Source organism: Balaenoptera borealis (genome assembly GCF_965194805.1).
Source record: "Balaenoptera borealis genome assembly, chromosome: 12".
Classification (NCBI taxonomy): domain Eukaryota; kingdom Metazoa; phylum Chordata; class Mammalia; order Artiodactyla; family Balaenopteridae; genus Balaenoptera; species Balaenoptera borealis.
This window is the reverse complement of record NC_138869.1, coordinates 85,457,688-85,480,574: the sequence shown is the minus strand read 5'-3', so window position 1 is coordinate 85,480,574 and position 22,887 is coordinate 85,457,688. Positions and strand designations below refer to the sequence as shown.

General features: G+C 50.6%; 1 protein-coding gene across 3 annotated transcripts in view; it reads right to left on the bottom strand.

Moving 5' to 3' along the window:
- Window positions 1-22,887, bottom strand: part of TNXB (tenascin XB) — a 59,770-nt gene that overhangs the window by 12,848 nt on the left and 24,035 nt on the right. For all 3 annotated transcript variants that reach the window (XM_082346131.1, XM_082346130.1, XM_082346132.1), the window contains 12 exons: window positions 21,320-21,652; window positions 20,581-20,928; window positions 17,271-17,576; window positions 10,014-10,313; window positions 8,442-8,729; window positions 7,867-8,163; window positions 7,011-7,325; window positions 6,562-6,885; window positions 5,808-6,155; window positions 3,777-4,073; window positions 1,723-2,055; window positions 968-1,315 (listed from right to left, as the gene is read on the bottom strand). In XM_082346131.1, the coding sequence (XP_082202257.1) occupies window positions 968-1,315; window positions 1,723-2,055; window positions 3,777-4,073; window positions 5,808-6,155; window positions 6,562-6,885; window positions 7,011-7,325; window positions 7,867-8,163; window positions 8,442-8,729; window positions 10,014-10,313; window positions 17,271-17,576; window positions 20,581-20,928; window positions 21,320-21,652 (3,837 nt within the window). The remainder of the gene's footprint in view (window positions 1-967; window positions 1,316-1,722; window positions 2,056-3,776; window positions 4,074-5,807; window positions 6,156-6,561; window positions 6,886-7,010; window positions 7,326-7,866; window positions 8,164-8,441; window positions 8,730-10,013; window positions 10,314-17,270; window positions 17,577-20,580; window positions 20,929-21,319; window positions 21,653-22,887) is intronic.

Sequence of the window (22,887 nt, the reverse complement as noted above, 5' to 3'; positions counted from 1 at the left end):
CCTCACAGAGGCAGCGACTCCCCCCACAAAAGACTGACTCACAGAGGGGCTGTGTTCTTCCACATGCAGAGGAACTCTGGTGAAATACTGTCACCAGGCATAAGAATCTGGCTGACAGTGACTTAGAGAAGCCGACCTGACTGCAATTTTGGAATTTAATTAACCTTGTGATTTTTTTCTCCTAATTTCTTAGAGACTAGAAACTGTAACTTTTTCATAATCAGAAATGAAATAAGTTGCAAGAACGATGAGGGGGAAAGACAGAAGGAATACAAGAGAGGAGAAGACATTTTGAAAATTTTTTTTTCCTGATTATAAAAGAAACGCTTGTCATTTAAGAAAATGTAAATGACACATAATGGAATAAAACAGAGAAAACAGTACTGGAACATTCTATCCTGTCTCACAAACCATGCATCCCACGGGCGTTTCCTTCCAGTTGTCTTACCATGCAAGTTATTTTCAAGTGGTTGTGATTAGCCTCCTTACAAAAATTTTAAACTCTTTCTTCATTGTAATAATATAAAGTAATTGTCTTATGTTGAAACATTTCAATGATGCCATAATACGTCATTTTAGAGATGTTGTCTAATTAATCATCTCAATGTGGTTCGATGTTGGGTTGTTTTTTCTTCCTTTTTTTTGGTTATAACAAAGAATGCTGTGATTTGTGATTAAGATGGAAAGAAAAGAAAACTCTAGTAACATCACGCTTGGTCTGTGCCTGACACATTTCACCCTTGGAGGGAGCCAGTGATTGACCATCAGAGGAGGCCGCATTACTGTGAACAATGAGGCTGTAGGTTGGCAAAGGCCAGGGCACTACACAAGGGTCATGGCCCAGGGCCATGGAGGGAGGGCATAAAAGGGGACCAAAGGCTGGTGAAAGAGCAGAACAGTCAACCAGCTCACCCATGAGGAAAAGGTAGTTCTACCCCGAGACCGCCTGAGCCCCGCCCTCACTCACCGGTCACGCCCACGGTGGACACGGGGCCCACACGTCGCCCCCCGTGCAGGCCGTACAGGTGCATCTTGTACTTGCGCCCAGGCTCCAGGCCCCCAGCGGTCACCTCACTCTCCTCGCCCCCGACACGCACCACCTGGGGCCCGTCCCTGCCCTTGTACTGGACGGTGAAGGAGTCGAAGCGGCCCTGGGGGACAGTCCAGGAGAGGCTCAGCGAGTCCGGCGAGGATCCTGTCACCATCAGCTCCCCCAGGAGGGGCTCCTCGGGGCCCTCCGAGGCCTCTGTGCTGGGCTCTGTGGGGCTGGGGGTCTCCTCCATCTCTGTGGGGCTGCGGGTGTCTTCCTCTGCAGCTGAGGAGAGACACAGAGAGGGTGAGGCAGGGACCCCAGGTGATGTCCTTGGGTCTCCTCCCAAGCCTTGGCCCTCCTCCCAAGCCTTGGCCCCGGCTCCGGGCCCTAAAGTCAGTTCAGAGAAGCCCGTCCTTGGGGCTGGGTGGTCCTGCTCAGCTGACATCTCATAAACATGCCTGGAGCCTCTGGGGTCAGCTGTGGGGGACCAGGGCAGCCACCAGCATGGCTCACGGAGGCCCTTCTCTGCCCAGGGGGACACACTGGTCCTCAGGGAGCCTGGAGGAGGCACAAAGGGCACCATGGCTCAGCCTCGAGTAGAGGGGCCTCCTGCACCCCACTCACCCATCACCTGAGAGAGGGTGATCCTCCCACTAGGTCCCACCCTGGGGCTTCCACCGTCCACTCACTTGTCACCCCGATGACAGAGACGGGGCCCACGCGCTGGCCGCTGTGGAAGCCGTACAGGTTCATCTTGTACTTGTGGTCTGGCTCCAGGCCCGAGATGGTGACTCCGTCCTCGTACCCCGGCACCCTCACTGCCTTGGGCTGTCCGTCCCCGTTCTTGTACTGGATCAGGAAGTGGTCAAACGGGCCCTCGGGGATGGTCCAGGAGAGGCTCAGGGATTCGGGGGTGGCGTCTGTCACTGCCAGCGCCCCCAGGCGAGGCTTGACGGGAGGCTCAGGGGCTGTGGTGGGCAGGTCTGTTGGCGCTGGGGTCATTTCTTGGTCTTTTTCTGAGGCTGGATCAAGAGACAAAGAGAATGGGTGGACATGCTTTGTGGGTTCCCTCCTAACAGGGGATGGATTTCTCCCAGACACACCAGGGCCCCTGCAGCCTCGAAGCCAGTGCCCCAGGATTAAGACATCATTTCCAGGACTTCCCTGGTGGCACAGTTGTTAAGAATCCACCTGCCAATGCAGGGGACACGGGTTCGAGCCCTGGTCTGGGAAGATCCCACATGCCGTGGAGCAACTAAGCCCGTGCGCCACAACTACTGAGCCTGCACTCTACAGCCCACGAGCCACAACTACTGAGCCCGTGTGCCACAACTACTGAAGCCTGTGTGCCTAGAGCCCGCGCTCCTCAACAAGAGAAGCCACCGCAATGAGAAGCCCGCACACCGCAACAAAGAGTAGCCCCCGCTCGCCACCACTAGAGAAAGCCTGCGTGCAGCAACGAAGACCCAACGCAGCCAAACAAATAAATTAATAATTAATTAATAATTAATTAATTTTTTAAAAAGGACATCATTTCCCTGGTTTGAATGTTCAGTTTCTAGGGGACAGAGCACACACTTGTGGAGATGTCAAAATGGTAGGGTGGGACCCCCATGACCTCAACATGTGCAGCATGGAACCTGTAGGAGCTGCTGAGTAAATTCATTTAGTGGGACAGGACTAATGCTTTGTAATAGCACCACACCTAACCGACACGTCGCATCAGGAGGTACATGTGCTCAGGTTCCTATTTTCCTTTAACACCTCCTCTGGTTTAGAAGGCTTTTCTGAGCATTTGAGAAACTAATTTAGATTTCACAGTTGAGGGCAAAGAGATGAGACCACACGAGATCATCTTTGTAGCTGGGTTGCTTTTGGACCTTGTATTAATTCTCTTGCCATCTTACAGCAGGGATGACCCATCACGCCCGCAGATTTTTTTTTGTCTTTTCTGTTCTGCATAGGGTTTTATTCTGCCTTAATAGCTGAATTACAAAATCATCGTGTTTCACATCTCCACTGTGTTTGGGAACCAGGTTTTAAGCATGTAGGGGGTAACAGCTACAAAAGAGCTTAACAAAAGCAACCAACAGCCATGTTAGGGAGTAATTAATGAAGAGAAAATGCCTTGTTAAGTTGCACATATGACTAATATTAACTATTGAAGTAATAGTATCCACGTTAGCAGGATTCCATGTTGATACAGCATACATGGGTGTCAGTTTGGGAGTTGGGGAACAAATACAATTGTACCCACTGAAATCAATGATAATTATAAGAATTCACCCCAAGGGTTTTCAAGAACTAATCTTCCTCCTCAGAAGGGGGAGCCTGTAGTTACCAAACATTGTGTGTGAGACAAGCCATATTCATGCCCACCCTGCCAGACAGGTGTGGTTATTCCTTCTGTATGGATAAGGAAAGGGAGGCACAGAGAGGTTGAGTGACTCCCTCGAGGTCACACAGCTCTAACGGGCTGAGGCTAGGGCCAGCCCCAGGTCTGCCTGAGTCTGTGCTATTTCTCTGGCACCCTGCCTCTTCAAGGACTCAAAAAGCCCACCTGTAAAGGGTGAGACAGCTAAGGTGACACCAAAGGCTTGGAGTGCAGACAGGCACAGAACTGCTCCCAGAAGCCTGGGAGGCTCAGTCTCAAGAACAGTGGGAGAAAAACACCTGAGTACTGGCAATAAAAGGGAAACTGAGTCCAGCTCAGGGCAGGGCCAGTGTCCTATTGTACACTCACCAGTTAAACCGACAGTGGAGACGGGGCCCACGCGCTGGCCGCTGTGGAAGCCGTACAGGTTCATCTTGTACTTGTGGTCTGGCTCCAGGCCCGAGATGGTGACCCCGTCCTGGTGCCCCGGCACCCTCACTGCCTTGGGCTGCCTGTCCCCGTTCTTGTACTGGATCAGGAAGTGGTCAAACTGGCCCTCGGGGACGTTCCAGAAGAGGCTCAGGGAGTCGGGGGTGGCGTCCGTCACAGTCAGCTCTCCCAGCTGTGGCTTCAAAGGGGGGCTGGCAGGGGGCTCCTCTTTAGGGGCTGGGAAGAGATGCAAACAGAATCGTTCCTATTGCTGGAAGGAACTGTTGAGGCCCTGCTCTCCTGGATTCAGGCCAGAAGGTGGGCCAGCTCTGTGGGCCTAACTTAAGATGCATTTCTGCTTATGAGCATCAGAATCTCTTTGTGGCCTCCTTATGGTCCATCAAATGTGCCAGGCAGCTTCTTGCCTCAAGGCATTTGCACTGACTGTTCCCTCTTCCTGAATGTTCTTTCCCCAGATGTCTGCACGGCTCATGTTCACACTTCCTTTCATTCAAATGTCACCTTCCCTTTAGGGCCTTCCCTGACCACCCTATTTAAAATCCCAGTTCTCCCAATTGCATCCTATCTTTCTTACTTGGACCTGACTCCAACAACAAATTGCAAAACAACAATTATGACACAATCAGGAAACTGTAGCACTACCTGGATATCTGATTTTTAAAGGTACAATCATTGTATCACGGTTATTTCTAAATAGTCTTTTTGAAAAGAGCAGTACACTTAAATATGTAATAATGGGGACTTCCCTGGTGGCGCAGCGGTTAAGAATCCACCTGCCAATGCAGGGGACACGGGTTCGATCCCTGGTCCGGGAAGATCCCACATGCTGCGGAACAACTCAGCCCCTGTGCCACAACTACTGAGCCCGCGTGCCACAACTACTGAAGCCCATGTGCCTAGAGTCCCTGCTCTGCAACAAGAGAAGCCACTGCAATGAGAAGCCCGTGCACCACAACAAAGCCCACTCACTGCAACTAGAGAAAGCCCACGCGCAGCAGCGAAGACCCAACGCATCCAAAAAAAAAAAAAAAATGTAATGATGAAGTAAAGAGTGTATGGAGTAAGTTTTAAAATATTGCAGCAGTATATCCATACAATGGAATATTATTTGGCTATAAAGGAATGAAGTACTGCTACACGCTACAACATGGATCAACCTCAGAAACGTGCTTGGTAAAAGAAGCCAGACACAAAAGAACACGTATTGTATGATTCTAGTTATATGATGCATCCAGAAAAGGCAAATCTACAGAGACAAAAAGTAGATTAGTGGGGACTGGAACTGGGCATGGGAATGGGTCTGGACACCAGGTTTCTTCTTGAGGTGATGGAAAAGTTCTAAAATTAGTTAGTGATGCTGGTTGTACAACTCTGTAAATACACTAAAATTGGTAAGTTGTATACTTAAAACAGGTGAATTTTATGGTATGTAAATTATACCTCAATAAAGCTGTTAATAAAGAAAACATTCTAGTCGGGGAGGGTGGGAAGTGAGTGGGGTCTGGATGAGCTAGACTGGCCAGGAGTTGATTTTTGGTTGAGGCAGGGTGATTGACACATGGCAGTTCATTATGCTATTCTTCCTCTTTGGGTATACGTTTGAAATTTTATGTAATAAATACTTGTTGAGAATTAGCATTTCATGGCATTTGTCCCAACACCCAAAAAGAGCTCTTTTCAGAGTTCCAGGCAAAGCAGAGAGCCACAGACAGGTCAGTGCGTGACTGACTTGGAGGCCTCAGTCGCCAGTGGCCTCTCTCAAATGGGCAAAGCACTTCCCTGGAACTCGTTCTTCCTGCCTCCAGATCACACCTGTCCTGAGGTGTTGAATGGACAATGGATAGGTTAGAGGTTCAGGAGTTTTAGGGTCCTGGGTCTTCAGTGGAAGACACTCAAGAGGCTCTACTATCAGACCTTTTCTGAGACCTCATCCGGAGGGCCCTCACTCACCAGTCACGCCCACGGTGGACATGGGGCCCACACGCCGCCCCCCGTGCAGGCCGTACAGGTGCATCTTGTACTTGCGCCCAGGCTCCAGGCTCCCAACAGTCACCTTACTCTCCTCGCCCCCGACACGCACCACCTGGGGCCCGTCCCTGCCCTTGTACTGGACGGTGAAGGAGTCGAAGCGGCCCTGGGGGACAGTCCAGGAGAGGCTCAGCGAGTCCGGCGAGGATCCTGTCACCGTCAGCTCCCCCAGGAGGGGCTCCTCGGGGCCCTCCGAGGCCTCTGTGCTGGGCTCTGTGGGGCTGGGGGTCTCCTCCATCTCTGTGGGGCTGGGGGTGTCTTCCTCTGCAGCTGAGAAGGAGAGACTCAGAGAGGGTGAGGCAGGGACCCCAGGTGATGTCCTTGGGTCTCCTCCCAAGCCTTGGCCCCGGCTCCAGGCCCTGAAGTCACTTCAGAGAAGCCCGTCCTTGGGGCTGGGTGGTCCTGCTCAGCTGACATCTCATAAACATGCCTGGAGCCTCCGGGGTCAGCTGTGGGGGACCAGGGCAGCCACCAGCATGGCTCACGGAGGCCCTTCTCTGCCCAAGAGGACCTGCTGGTCCTCAGGGAGCCTGGAGGCGAGGGGTGGCGGGGAGGCACAAAGGGCACCATGGCTCAGCCTCGAGTAGAGGGGCCTCCTGCACCCCACTCACCCATCACCTGAGAGAGGGTGATCCTCCCACTAGGTCCCACCCTGGGGCTTCCACCGTCCACTCACTTGTCACCCCGATGACAGAGACGGGGCCCACGCGCTGGCCGCTGTGGAAGCCGTACAGGTTCATCTTGTACTTGTGGTCTGGCTCCAGGCCCGAGATGGTGACCCCGTCCTCGTACCCCGGCACCCTCACTGCCTTGGGCTGTCCGTCCCCGTTCTTGTACTGGATCAGGAAGTGGTCAAACGGGCCCTCGGGGATGGTCCAGGAGAGGCTCAGGGATTCGGGGGTGGCATCTGTCACTGCCAGCTCCCCCAGGCGAGGCGTGACCTGAGGCTCAGGGTTGGTAGAGGGAGATTCTGAAGGTTCATCCTCTTCCTCATTTTGGGCTGAACACAGACACGGAGAGAGAAGGACCTGAGAGAGGGGCACGGTGTCCACGGGAACTCTGCCCTCCTCTGGGCCCTCACAGCCACCTGGAAGGAAGCCGAGTGGGCAGAGTTATTCTGCTCACCTGTCAGGGCCTCGACGTGCGCAGGACCCACACGCTGCCCATCGTGGAGACCGTACAGGCTCACCAGGTATCTGTGGTCGGATTCCAGGCCAGAGAGGGTGATGTCATTCTGGTTGCCCCCTAAATGGACTACTTGGAGTTGCCCATCCTCGTCTGTGTACTGGACCTCGAAGGAGTCAAATTCTCCCTCAATCACGGTCCAGGAGAGATGCAGGGTGTGTGGGGTGCCCTCCTCCACAGTCACCTCCCCCAGACGGGGCTCAGATGCTGGAGGGCTGGGGGCCTCAGTCTCGGCTTCGATTTCTTCCCTGGGGGCTGGTTCAGAGAGACAGGTAGAGATGGGTGACTGGTTTGTCACTGCACCAAGACTCTCCAAGAGGATGGAAGGAGGGGAGGAGGTGAACACAAGAGGTCAGTAATAAGAAGGACCAACTACTGATACACAGTGATGAATTTCAAAAGCATTAAGTGCAAGAAAAACACAAAAAACTGTGTACTGTATGATTCTGTTAAATGAAAAGCTTAAAAAGGAAAAACTATAATGATAGAAAGCAATTAGTGATTGTCAGAAGCTGCGGGTGGGGAAACTGACTGCAAATGAGAATAGGGAAACTTCTGGAGTCAATGTTTTATATCTTTGTTGTGGTAATGGTTTCATGGCTTATACATCTGCCCAAACTCATTGAATTATGAGCTTAAAATGGGTGAATTTTATTGTATGTAAATTATGCCTCTATGAAGTTGATCCCTTCCCCCAAAAGAAGGAGTGTAGGAAGCTCTGAATTCGTGTGGCTCCACCAGACCAGGAGAGCCAGGCGGGCAGGAGGGACAGTGTGTTCCCCCCAGCTGCACTCACCGGTCATGGCGATGGTGGAGATGGGACCCACACGCTTGCCCTCGTATAGCCCGTAGAGCAGCAGCTTGTACCTGCGGGCAGGGTCCAGGCCTGGGACACTGACCTCCCTGAGGCTGCCCTCCACTGGCACCACCTGGGGTTGCCCATCTCTGTCCTTGTACTGGACCACGAAGGAGTCAAACTGGCCCTTGGGGACCGTCCACGAGAGGCCCACGGAGTCTGATGTCATGCTGGTCACCTGCAGCTCCTCCCCCAGACGTGGTTTTGTTCCAGCCTCGTCCACAGCTCTCCGGGTCTCTGAGATGGAAACACAGAGAGCAAATGGTTGCGTTGTTTCTGGAAGGCTGGGTGATGCTGAAGGGAAGGACTGAGAGACCTATGGACAGGGCTGTGCCATGGCTGCACCCTGCAGGGCTGGATCTTTGGGCTTGTGCAAGGAGAGGGGGCGCTGGAGCCCAGCCACAACAGCTGGAGCCAAACAACAATCCTGATGGCAGCCACCACAACTGACCGCAAGGACCTTCCGCGGGGGAGCCTCCAGATCAGAGATGCCCGCCCGCAGGGGCTGCCCTCACCTGTGGTGCCCTCGGCGGTGAGGGGGCCATGGCGCCTCTTGCCCAGGAGGCCGTAGAGGAGGAATCTGTACTTGCGGCTGGCGTCCAGAGGGCCGATGGTGACTGAGCGCTCGTGGCCCTCTGCAGGCACCACCCGGGGCCCGTCCCTGTCCTTGAACTGGACCACAAAGGAGTCAAAGTGGCCCTCGGGGACTGTCCAGGAGAGGCGCAGTGAGTCTGGGGTGGGGTCTGTCACCCACAGCTCCCCGAGGCGGGGTGGGGCTCCTGGGCTGGTGTCACCTCGAGCAACTGACAGAGAGAAAAGGTTCTTGTGTTTATTTTTTTTTCCAAAACGACTCCTTGACTGCCTCCCACTTGAGAATGGAAAAACCCAGAACTGCCCAAACGATCAGTGCTTCCCCCAAATATTTCCATCACCCTCCCATGCCTGCCAGCATCCCCAACTGGCCATGCCTCTGTCCACTTAACCAGCGCAGGGAGGGGTCTTCTGTCCTGAGACATCTCTGGGAGAAGAGATTCCCTAGCTACCTATTTATCTTATTCCTCTTGCTGTCCAGGCTCTAACCACCTAGTAGAGACTATTTCCTTAGCAGGGTGCAGCTTATCACAGACTTGGTCTGCTTATTTCCTATGACCAAGGAACCCACTCTTTGTGATCTGACTGGTCCCTGGGGAAATCCAAGGGTCCTGGGGATGTCAGAGGGGGCACAGGATCCCTGATGGGGGCAGACAGCTGGTGGGGAGGTAGGATATTATGATGGAGGTGACCCTCATAGGACCCAGTGGAGGAGTGGGGGCTGCCTATGTGTGAGGGGGGTATGGGGAGAAGAAGGGGAGCTCAGACGGGAGAAGGATCTGGTGTCTGCCCAAGAAGCCATCCCGAGGCCTGAGAAGGAGCTGGCCTTCTGCATTCTTGGACAGCAAGGATGCTGACGGCATTGTTATTGTGAGAGTTTTCTGGCAACAGGGAGCCCCCAGGGGCAGGGGAGTGCCTGGACCAAAACCCAGGAAAGGGGCACAGCTGGGCTGGGCCTGACTGGGCAGCCAGTCTTGGGCTCCTCTGGTCCCCAGTTTCTGAGGCTCCAGGAAGAGGGCAGAGGAGGAAAGGGGTCCCTCTGGGGAGGCAGATATGGGACCCAGTGTGTCTGGGCCAGTAGGTGGGAAACTGGGTGAGAGTCAGAGGGAAGACTCCTCAGGAGGTGATGGCTACACAGGGCTGAGGACTCACAGGCCAAGGGAGGTGGAACGGCTCCTGGCTCCCTCCCCCGCACCTAGCCCTGCTGTTTCTCCTGTTCCACCTTCCAGGAAGGGGTCTGAAGGAGGCTCCCCCGTTCAACAGAAGGAGGAATTATGAGAAGAGGGGAAAAGTCAGCAGGGGAAACTGATCCAGGAACTGGCCCCATTTTCCTGGTTCTCATCTGCCTGGGATCGGGGCAGGCAGTGTGGCTTTTCAAATAAAACAGAAGAGGTGGATGAAGCGGAGACCGGGCGGAAGGGAGAGGTGATAGGGCAGCGTGAGGAAGGGCAGCAGGGCTGGGGCCTCAGGCTCAGCTTCGTGGGGGTCCCTCTCACCTGTCTTTGCCTCCACAGAGACGGGGCTGTGGCGTTTCCCGTCCTGGATCCCAAAGAGCAGGAACTTGTATTTCCTATTGGGCTCCAGGCCGGGGATGGTGACCTCACGCTGGTCTGCAGCCACAGGCACCGCCTGGGGCTGCCTGTCCCTGTCCTTGTACTGGACCACGAAGGAGTCGAATTCACCCTCGGGGACTGTCCAGGAGAGGCCCACGGAATCCGGGGTCACGTCCATCACTGTCAGCTCCCCCAGACGTGGCTCAAGGCGGGGTTCTGTGCCTGGGGCTGGAGAGAGGGGATCTAGGATCCAGGAGGACAAAGAACATGGCTGAGACCTCTGGCGGGAGAAATTCCCCCTCACAGGGCTCCTGGGCTCCAAGGGCCTTACAGGGCTTTGAACTGAGATGGGAAACAGTTACATCTCTTTTGCACTGATCTCTAAGTGAAATATAGCATTTCTTTCAATGATGAATATAGGAAACCAACCACGGTGGTACTAGCAGTGCTTGTAACCCTGTCACCAATAGGAATCACAGAGATTGTCACATCACCTTAGAATTACTGCAGAAACTTCAAAATACTTTTTACAGAGATTGGTTCAAGATGGCGGAGGAGAAGGACATGCGCTCACTCCCTCTTGCGAGAGCACCAGAATCACAACTAACTGCTGAACAATCATCGACAGGAAGACACTGGAACTCACCAGAAAAGATACCCCACATCCAAAGACAAAGGAGAAGCCACAGTGAGACGGTAGGAAGGGCGCAATCACAATAAAATCAAATCCCATAACTGCTGGGTGGGTGGCTCACAAACTGGAGAACACTTATACCACAGAAGTCCACCCACTGGAGTGAAGGTTCTGAGCCCAATGTCAGGCTTCCCAAACTGGGGGTCCGGCAATGGGAGGAGGAATTCCCAGAGAATCAGACTTTGAAGCCTAGTGGGAATTGATTGCAGGACTTCGGCAGGACTGGGGGAAACAGAGACCCCACTCTTGGAGGGCATGCACAAAGTAGTGTGTGCATCGGGACACAGGGGAAGGAGCAGTGACCCCATAGGAGACTGAAACAGACCTACCTGCTAGTGTTGGAGGGTCTCCTGCAGAGGTGGGGGGTGGCTGTGGCTCATCATGAGGACAAGGACACTGGCAGCAGAAGTTCTGGGAAGTACTCCTTGGCATGAGCCCTCCCAGAGTCCTCCATTAGCCCCACCAAAGAGCCTGGTAGTGTCCAGTGCTGGGCTGCCTCAGGCCAAACAATCAACAGGGAGGGAACCCAGCCCCACCCATCAGCAGACAAGTGGATTAAAGTTTTACTGAGCTCTGCCCACCAGAGCAACACCCAGCTCTACCCACCACCAGTCCCTCCCATCAGGAAACCTGAACAAGCCTCTTAGATAGCCTCATCCACCAGAGGGCAGACAGCAGAAGCAAGAAGAACTACAATCCTGCAGCCTGTGGAACAAAAACCACATTCACAGAAAGATAGAGAAGATGAAAAGGCAGAGGGCTATGTACCAGATGAAGGAACAAGATAAAGCCCCAGAAAAACAACTAAATGAAGTGGAGATAGGCAACCTTCCAGAAAAAGAATTCAGAATAATGATAGTGAAGATGATCCAGGACCTCGGGAAAAGAATGGAGGCAAAGATCAAGAAGATGCAAGAAATGTTTAACAAAGACCTAGAAGAATTAAAGAACAAACAGAGATGAACAATACAATAACTGAAATGAAAGGTACACTAGAAGGAATCAATAGCAGAATAACTGAGGCAAAAGAACGGATAAGTGACCTGGAAGACAGAATGGTGGAATTTACTGCTGCAGAACAGAATAAAGAAAAAAGAATGAAAAGAAATGAAGACAGCTTAAGAGACCTCTGGGACAACATTAAACGCAACAACATTCGCATTATAGGAGTCCCAGAAGGAGAAGAGAGAGAGAAAGGACCAGAGAAAATATTTGAAGAGATTATAGTTGAAAACTTCCCTAACATGGGAAAGGAAAGAGCCACCCAAGTCCAGGAAGTGCAGACAGTCCCATACAGGATAAACCCAAGGAGAAACACGCCAAGACACATAGTAATCAAATTGGCAAAACTTAAAGACAAAGAAAAATTATTGAAAGCAGCAAGGGAAAAACGACAAATAACATACAAAGGAACTCCCATAAGGTTAACAGCTGATTTCTCAGCAGAAACTCTACAAGCCAGAAAGGGGTGGTATGACATATTTAAAGTGATGAAAGGGAAGAACCTACAACAAAGATTACTCTACCCAGCAAGGATCTCATTTAGATTCGATGGAGAAATCAAAAGCTTTACAGACAAGCAAAAGCTAAGAGAATTCAGCACCACCAAACCGGCTCTACAACAAATGCTAAAGGAACTTCTCTAAGTGGGAAACACAAGAGAAGAAAAGGACCAACAAAAACAAACCCAAAACAATTAAGAAAATGGTCATAGGAACATACATATCAATAATTACCTTAAATGTGAATGGATTAAATGCTCCAACCAAAAGACACAGGCTTGCTGAATGGATACAAAAACAAGACCCATATATATGCTGTCTACAAGAGACCCACTTCAGACCTAGGGACACATACAGACTGAAAGTGAGGGGATGGAAAAAGATATTCCATGCAAATGGAAATCAAAAGAAAGCTGGAGTAGCAATACTCCTATCAGATAAAATAGACTTTAAAATAAAGAATGTTACAAGAGACAAGGAAGGACACTACATAATGATCAAGGGATCAATCCAAGAAGAAGATATAACAATTATAAATATATATGCACCCAACATAGGAGCACCTCAATATATAAGGCAACTGCTAACAGCTATAAAAGAGGAAATCAACAGTAACACAATAATAGTGGGGGACTTTTACACCTCACTTACACCAATGGACAGATCATCCAAATAGAAAATTAGTAAGGAAACACAAGCTTTAAATGGCACAATAGACCAGATAGATTTAGTTGATATTTATAGGACATTCCATCCAAAAACAGCAGATTACACTTTCTTCTCAAGTGCACACGGAACCTTCTCCAGGATAGATCACATCTTGGGTCAAAAATCAAGCCTCAGTAAATTTAAGAAAATTGAAATCATATCAAGCATTTTTTCTGACCACAACACTATGAGATTAGAAATCAATTACAGGGAAAAAAACATAAAAAACACAAACACATGGAGGCTAAACAGTACGTTACTAAATAACCAAGAGATCACTGAAGAAATCAAAGAGGAAATCAAAAAATACCCAGAGACAAATGACAATGAAAACACGATGATCCAAAACCTGTGGGATGCAGCAAAAGCAGTTCTAAGAGGGAAGTTTATAGCTATACAAGCCTACCTCAAGAAACAAGAAAAATCTCAAATAAACAATCTAACCTTACACCTGAAGGAACTAGAGAAAGAAGAACAAACAAAACCCAAAGTTAGTAGAAGGAAAGAAATCATAAAGATCAGAGCAGAAATAAATGAAATAGAAACAAAGAAAACAATAGCAAAGATCAATAAAACTAAAAGCTGGTTCTTTGAGAAGATAAACAAAATTGACAAACCATTAGCCAGACTCATCAAGAAAAAGAGGGAGAGGACTCAAATCAATAAAATCAGAAATGAAAAAGGAGAAGTTATAACAGACACCACAGAAATACAAAGCATCTTAAGAAACTACTACAAGCAACTCTATGCCAATAAAATGGACAACCTGGAAGAAATGGACAAATTCTTAGAAAGGTATAACCTTCCAAGACTGAACCAGGAAGAAACAGAAAATATGAACAGACCAATCACAAGTAATGAAATTGAAACTGTGATTAAAAATCTTCCAACAAACAGAAGTCCAGGACCAGATGGCTTCACATGTGAATTCTATCAAACATTTAGAGAAGAGCTAACACCCACCCTCCTCAAACTCTTCCAAAAATTGCAGAGGAAGGAACACTCCCAAACTCATTCTATGAGGCCACCATCACCCTGATACCAAAACCAGACAAAGATGCTACAAAAAAGAAAATTACAGACCAATATCACTGATGAATATAGATGTAAAAATCCTCAACAAAATACTAGCAAACAGAATCCAACAACACATTAAAAGGATGATACACCATGATCAAGTGGGCTTTATCCCAGGGCTGCAAGGATTCTTCAGTATATGCAAATCAATCAATGTGATACACCGTATTAACAAACTGAAGAATAAAAACCATATGATCCTCTCAATAGATGCCGAAAAAGCTTTTGACAAAATTCAACACCACATTTATGATAAAAACTCTCCAGAAAGTGGGCAGAGAGGGAACCTACCTCAACATAATAAAGGCCATATACGACAAACCCACAGCAAACATCATTCTCAATGGTGAACAACTGAAAGCATTTCCTCTAAGATCAGGAACAAGACAAGGATGTCCACTCTCACCACTATTATTCAACATAGTTTTGGAAGTCCTAGCCATGGCCATCAGAGAAGAAAAAGAAATAAAAGGAATACACATTGGAAAAGAAGAAGTAAAACTGTCACTGTTTGCAGATGACATGATACTATACATAGAGAATCCTAAAGATGCCACCAGAAAACTACTAGAGCTAATTAATGAATTTGGTAAAGATGCAGGATACAAAATTAATGCACAGAAATCTCTTGCATTCCTATACACTAATGATAAAAAATCTGAAAGAGAAATTAAGGAAGCACTCCCATTTACCATTGCAACAAAAAGAATAAAACACCTAGGAATAAACCTACCTAGGGAGACAAAAGACCTGTATGCAGAAAACTATAAGACACTGATGAAAGAAATTAAAGATGATACAAACAGATGGAGAGATATACCATGTTATTGGATTGGAAGAATCAATATTGTGAAAATGACTATACTACCCAAAGCAATCTACAGATTCAGTGCAATCCCTATCAAATTACCAATGGCATTTTTTACAGAACTAGAACAAAAAATCTTAAAATTTGTATGGAGACACAAAAGACCCCAAATAGCCAAAGCAGTCTTGAGGGAAAAAAACATAACTGGAGGAATCAGACTCCCTGACTTCAGACTATACTACAAAGCTACAGTAATCAAGACAATATGGTACTGGCACAAAAACAGAAATATAGATCAATAGAACAGGATAGAAAGCACAGAGATAAACTCACACACCTATGGTCAACTAATCTATGACAAAGGAGGCAAGGATATAAAATGGAGAAAAGACAGTCTCTTCAATAAGTGGTGCTGGGAAAACTGGACAGCTACATGTAAAAGAATGGAATTAGAACACTCCCTAACACCATACACAAAAATAAACTCAAAATGGATTAGAGACCTAAATGTAAGACTGGACACTATAAAACTCTTAGAGGAAAACACTCTTTGACATAAATCACAGCAAGATCTTTTTTGATCCACCTCCTAGAGTAATGGAAATAAAAACAAAAATAAACAAATGGGACCTAATGAAACTTAAAAGCTTTTGCAAAGCAAAGAAAACTACAAACAAGACGAAAAGACAACCCTCAGAATGGGAGAAAATATTTGCAAACGAATCAATGGACAAAGGATTAATCTCCAAAATATACAAACAGCTCATGCAGCTCAATATTAAAAAAACAAACAACCCAGTCCAAAAACGGGCAGAAGACCTAAATAGACATTTCTCCAAAGAAGACATACAGATGGCCAAGAAGCACATGAAAAGCTGCTCAACATCACTAATTATTAGAGAAATGCAAATCAAAACTACAATGAGGTATCACCTCACACCATTTAGAATGGGCATCTTCAGAAAATCTACAAACAACAAATGCTGGAAAGGGTGTGGAGAAAAGGCAACCCTCTTGCATTGTTGGTGGAAATGTAAATTGATACAGCCACTATGGAGAACAGTATGGAGGTTCCTTAAAAAACTAAAAATAGAATTACCATATGACCCAGCAATCCCACTACTGGGCATATACCCAGAGGAAACCATAATTCAGAAAGACACATGCACCCCAGTGTTCACTGCAGCACTATTTACAATAGCCAGGTCATGGAAGCAACCTCAAGGCCCATCAACAGATGAATGGATAAAGAAGATGTGGTACATATATACAATGGAATATTACTCAGCTGTAAGAAAGAACGAAATTGGGTGATTTGTGGAGACGTGGATGGACCTAGAGTCTGTCATACAGAGTGAAGTAAGTCAGAAAGAGAAAAACAAATGTTGTATATTAACGCATATATGTGGAACCTAGAAAAATGGTGCAGATGAACTGGTTTGCAGGGCAGAAATAGAGACACAGATGTAGAGAACAAAGGTATGGACACCAAGGGGGGAAAGTGGCAGGGGGAGCGGGTGGTGGTGGTGGGATGAACTGGGAGATTGGGATTGACATGTATACACTAATATGTATAAAATGGATAACTAATAAGAACCTGCTGTATAAAAAGATAAATAAAATAAAATTCAAAAATTCAAAAAAAAAATACTCTTTACACTCATCACTGCTTCCAAATGTGGGTAGGTTATTAAACATGCCACTAAGTCTTGCTATTTAATGAACTAATTATGAAGTTCCTGTATTACTGAATCATAAATTTGAGTTTTAAAATATTTTTGATAATTGGTTAATCAATAGAATTGGTTACCTTTGTAATCCTATGCATTTTACTTTATGGATTTTAAGACATTGCTCTGAAAGGGGTTCACTGGTTTCACCAGGCACCATAGCACAAAACTGGTGGCAACCTGTGCCCAGGAAGCATGAGGGGTGGGAGAGGCTGAGAGCCACGAGCAAGGGCCAGTCCCCTGAGGGAGGAAGATTCTGGCTTGGCCAGAAGGGAACACAGCTCAGGCCAGGGGGCTGAGGGCCCCTGAGAAGAGATTCAAGGGATGTGTGTTGTTTAACCCCAATGAAAAAGGGCAGCAGGGGGAGGTGGTAGCTGGGTCCAAGTCACAGCAGGGTTGTAAAGAGAGGGAAGGAAACAGCTGTGGACAGTCAGAGAGATAGCGTTTGGCTAGACTCAGGTCAGATGGGAGGAAGACAATCCTGCCTGGGGGAGGAGACAGAGTGGAGATGGAGACTGGAGGGTAGGGAAGGTTACAGCTCAGGAGAGGAGCCAAGGGCTCAGGTAATAGACTGGGGAGGACCTGCGGGGGCCACTGAGGCAGGACCTGAGAGAGAGGCTAGGGGAGGGGGTGGCCCCGGGTAACCAGGGATGGGAACTACCTTTACCCACGCTCACTCACCGGTCATGGCTACCACAGAGAGGGGGCCCACGCGCTGCCCACCATGTAGCCCGTAGAAGTTCAGCTTGTATTTGCGTGCAGGCTCCAGGCCGGGGACAGTGGCCTCTCGCTGGTCTGCGGCCACAGGCACCGCCTGGGGCTGCCCGTCCCTGTCCTTGTACTGGACCACGAAGGAGTCAAACTGGCCCTCAGGGACTGTCCACGCAAGGCCCACGGAGTTGGGGGTCACATCTGTCACTGTCAGCTCCCCGAGGCGCGGCTCCATGGGGGGCTCGGTGGCTGGAGGAGTCTCTTCTGGTTGTGGAGCTGAGATAGAAACGGTGGGAGGCTGTTAGGAAAAGCCCCTCTTCCCCTTGTAGTAATTATGTGCGTTATTTTTGTGGTGCCCACCGGGTGGTTCTGATGTAAGACCACACTGATTGGCGACATCTGTCTGGCCAACAAGCCTTCACTAAGTCCCTGCCAGAATCCGGGGCTGTGCTTGCGGGGAGGGGCGTCAGCCACCACTGAGACCCTGGGAAAGTGGCTGAAGTTCCATCTGTGCATCTCTGGCTCCAAAGGCCTCCCATCCAGACCTCCCTGCTGACCCCCAGACTTGTGTTTGCTCAGCATCTTCCTTGGGTGCCTAATTGATGTCTCAAACTCAACAAGTCCAAAACCGAGCTCAGGGGCTGCTCCCACACCTGCTCCCTCCCCAGCTTTCCCACCTCAGCAAAACCACAGCTTCATTCTCCGAGTCATCCCTGGGTCCTCTCTTCCACCCCTCAGCTGGCCTGTGAGGAAATCCTGTCTGCACTATCTTCAGAAGCTGACCCCCTTCCCCCTGCCCAACTCCACCGCCACCATCTCTAAGCACAAGTGCTCTTACTGGATTATAGCACAGTCTCCTAAATCCCCTCCCTCCTCCACCCTCAACCCCTTTGCTCTGTTCCCCACTGTTAACACATTAGTCAGAGTCTGTTCCTGCAATGGCTTCCATCTCACTCAGAGAAAAAACCAGGTCCTTACAATGATCTCCAAGGCCCCACCTGTTTATCTCTCATGTCACCCTCCCCATTCCAAAACACTTCTCACTGGTCGACAGACATTCAGGCACCTTCCCTCTGCTCCGGATGCTCTTCCCCAGAGGCCTGCGTGGCTTGTCCTCTCCCTCCTGCAGGTCCTTTTCTCAGGGAGGCCCTTTCCTGCCTGCTTCCCGCCCACTCACCATCTCACCTACTGGGCTTTGCTTTTCTCCCCAGCTCTTGTCACTGTCACATACGGTCCCACTGACATATTTGTGCAATTTGGTGCCTGTCTCCCTCTGACAGAATGTGAGCTCTCAGCAGGAGCTTTGCCTTGTTCACTGCTGTGTCCCCAGCACTGGCACCCAGTGGGTGCTCCACAAATATTTGTTACATTAATGAATGGTCTGCACGTCTGGAAAAGGCCAAGCTCAGGACCTGCTGGTCCCCATTGCCCCAGAATGAGCTGAGTCTGGGAAGCCCTGCTCATTAGTGACCAGCCTGGAAGGTGGTCCCAAGAGGCAACTGGCAGAGGGGTAGCTGGGTGGGTGGGGTTCCCAAGAGCTTGTTTCTTTGGCTCCTGTGGGAGGACAAAACTAGGCTCTGTACTGATAAAACGTGCTTTAAAAACAGGCTGGCATGGGACTTCCCTGGTGGTCCAGTGGTTAGGGCTCCACGCTTCCACTGTAGGGGGCACAGGTTCAATCCCTGGTCAGGGAACTAAGATCCCACCAGCCGTGTGGTGTGGCCAGGCTGGAGATGAGGCCTCAGGAGGACAGAAATAAGTCTGAGTGGGGAGGGCAGGGATGCAGGCAGCTGAAGGCGGGCCAGAGCAACCATCACGTACTGAGCTTCTCCCAGGTACAGGTGCCAGGCCACGCACTGTGTTCCATTTCATTTGCCTTCTAGCTCTGCTGGTTCCTTTAGCATCCGTTTCCTGCGTCTCTGTACTTCTTTCCATGAGAGAGAGAAACTGTCCCTCACCATCAAGCCTTATCATTGGTGGTTTGACTTAACTGGGAAAGGTGGAATGATAACTACCCATGAGTACCACAGGCCCTATGCTGCATTTGGCATAATCCTTTCCCAAGTTAGCCATGTTTCTAAAGCTGCACGTTAGTTCTTCTCCTAGCAACGGTTCACCACACGCTGTGTGCCAGGGACCGGCCCTGGGTCAGCTCAGCGGGCTCCAGCTGCCTATCACCTTCCTGCTCGGATGATAAGCGCCATCGCACAGCTAAGAACTGAGAAGCCGGGAATGGAACTCAGTTTCTCCGATTCCAGGATTCAATTTTCCTCTACTGCACCACCTCAGTCAGCGCCCGACACTGTCCATCCTTACCCAGGGACCAGTGTGGCTGCCCCGGACAGATGGACGGACTGAGGGTGACTCCAGGAGAAACCTCGGCCACATTTTCTGGGCCTGGCACGAGGCTCCATCCTGCTACTTCAGGCCTGCAGGACAGGAACTCAGGGAGGATTTCCCCTCTCCTTACTCTTTGTGCTGACTAAAGAAAGAAGAGAAATCAGGAGTGGAAGCTTCTGGAAACTAAGCCAACCAAGTCCCTTTGAGAAGTACAGAAACCATGCTCTGGAAACCTGTTTCTCTGCTTTTTAAAATCTTTCCCTTTATATTAAAAGTTGCTTTTGAAAAAGCTGTGTCTTTGTTTCAGTGAACACAGGGGAAAAGGGATGCCCCTTGCTGGGGCCAAGCTGGGCGGATTAGCAGGAGGGTCCCAGAGGCCTGTCTGTGATCTGGCCCCTCACGCTGGGGCTCTGGACAGTAGGTGCCCAGGCTGGTCCTCTGTGGTGGCTGAGTGGCCCTGTACCCGGGTGGAAGGGACATTCTTCCTTGCTATAACCACTCACTGGATGAGTAGTAAAGAAAGTTTCCAGCTGCACTGGTGAAGAGGGCAATGTCTCATGCACATTCTGAACATCTAAGCTGAACCAGCCAAAGGGGACAGAGAAGACCCCAGGGTAAGGACAAATATAGTAACCATAGCAGCAAACACTGCCAGCATGTTTACTTGGTGCCAGACCCATTCTTAGGTCTGTTAACTCATTTAATCTCACAACAGTTCTGTGAGGTAGGTGTTACTATCCCCATTTTACAGCTGAGGAAACAGGCACAGAAAGTTTAAGACTTGCTCAAAGTCGTGCAGCTGGTTGTAGCCCAGTCCCCCATGAACTGTTCTTTCTAGATCTTCCCCAGGCAGGTGGGGAAGGCAAGGGAGGGCAATGCCACAGGGAGGCTGGGGGCCACCGGTGGGAGGAAAACAAACAAGGCCCCCGCCCTCACTCACCGGTCACGCCCACGGTGGACACGGGGCCCACACGTCGCCCCCCGTGCAGGCCGTACAGGTGCATCTTGTACTTGCGCCCAGGCTCCAGGCCCCCAGCGGTCACCTCACTCTCCTCGCCCCCGACACGCACCACCTGGGGCCCGTCCCTGCCCTTGTACTGGACGGTGAAGGAGTCGAAGCGGCCCTGGGGGACGGTCCAGGAGAGGCTCAGCGAGTCCGGCGAGGATCCTGTCACCGTCAGCTCCCCCAGGAGGGGCTCCTCGGGGCCCTCCGAGGCCTCTGTGCTGGGCTCTGTGGGGCTGGGGGTCTCCTCCATCTCTGTGGGGCTGGGGGTGTCTTCCTCTGCAGCTGAGAAGGAGAGACACAGAGAGGGTGAGGCAGGGACCCCAGGTGATGTCCTTGGGTCTCCTCCCAAGCCTTGGCCCCGGCTCTGGGCCCTGAAGTCACTTCAGAGAAGCCCGTCCTTGGGGCTGGGTGGTCCTGCTCAGCTGACATCTCATAAACATGCCTGGAGCCTCCGGGGTCAGCTGTGGGGGACCAGGGCAGCCACCAGCACAGCTCACAGAGGCCCTTCTCTGCCCAGGGGGACACACTGGTCCTCAGGGAGCCTGGAGGAGGCACAAAGGGCACCATGGCTCAGCCTCGAGTAGAGGGGCCTCCTGCACCCCACTCACCCATCACCTGAGAGGGGGTGATCCTCCCACTAGGTCCCACCCTGGGGCTTCCACCGTCCACTCACTTGTCACCCCGATGACAGAGACGGGGCCCACGCGCTGGCCGCTGTGGAAGCCGTACAGGTTCATCTTGTACTTGTGGTCTGGCTCCAGGCCCGAGATGGTGACCCCGTCCTGGTGCCCTGGCACCCGCATCACCTTGGGCTGCCCGTCCCTGTCTCTATACTGGACGGTGAAGGAGTCGAAGTGGCCCTGGGGGACGGTCCAGGAGAGGCTCAGCGAGTCCGGGGAGGATCCTATCACCGTCAGCTCCCCCAGGAGGGGCTCCTCGGGGGGCTCTGGTGCCTCTGTGCTGGGCTCTGTGGGGCTGGGGGTCTCATCCACGCCTTCCTGCGGGGCTGAGAGAAGAGATTAGGCTTTACAGGTGATGTGCTTTGTGGTGATGTTAATCGTGACAATAAAGTACATTTGGCAAATATACTCTTCAAGCTGTCAGCTTAGGGGTTCCTGTAGCCTTTGTATTAGCCATTCAGTAACCCATCAAAGGAGACAGGGCTGAGACAGGCCCCTAAACGTCGTCAGTGCTGGACGACTGCTCTGTGGGGGTAGGGGGCCGCCTCTCACGTCTGAGAAAGGAGACGAGATGGGAAGAGAGGGCACACTGAGGGATGCTTCTCTGCTGTGTTCATGGACAGTGCTGACCACAGGAGAGCGAGGGGGCAGTAAGGCTTCTTCCCACTGTGTTCCTCCCTTTCAGCTCCTGCCCCTCCCCAGGGCTTTCCAGCTTCCCCCACCCCACTGACCAGGACAGGAAATGGGATGTGCTCCGCTAAGGCTTCCCGAGACAACCCTGCCCCTCCCTCCACTTCAGACAAGAGTGGGGGGTTGGGGGGTGGGCGGGGGAGATGTTGCGGATGGCGCTGGGGGCTGTGGAGGGCCGTGCTCTTGCCCGGCCTGGGCTAGAGTCACAGCCCCGAGGCATCTGCCCACCGTCTGCAGCAGCTGGGTCTTTGCTGAGGCTCCACGGGGCGGGGAGACTGGCACAGGGAAGCCAGCCCTTCTGTGACCCACTCCACGGTCCATGGGGGACTGCTTAGGAGACAGGAGATTGAGGAGGCAGCAGGCAAGAATGATAACCCAGGCAAGGATGGGGAAGGTGGGGAGGTGAGGAGAGAAAAAGGATACTGGGAAGTGAGAGGGTCAGGGAGAAATAGTAGCTCACTCTTCAGTAGCAGTTTTGATGTGCCAGGCACTGTTCTAGGTGCCATATGTATATTAACTCATTTAATTCTAACAACTCTGTGAAGCTGTTACCATTATCATCCCCATTTGACAGATGAGAAAGCTGAGGCCCAGAGAGGTTCAGTAACTTGCACAAGATCCCAGAGCTAGGATTAAAATCCAAGCAGTTGGCTCTAGAACCCATGCTCCCAACCGCGATGCTACACAGCCATGGAAATGGTGCTGGATGGGGGAGGCTGGGCCCTTGGAGGAATGCAGGGCAGGGGGCTGAAAGTGAGCCCTTTGCCCTGCTCCAAGCTGGATGGGAGTCAGGCAGTCAGGGGGCTGGGAGGAGGCTGGGGAAACGTGGAGCTCATGTCCCTTGGATTTGCCAGCTCTGAACAGAGCAGCT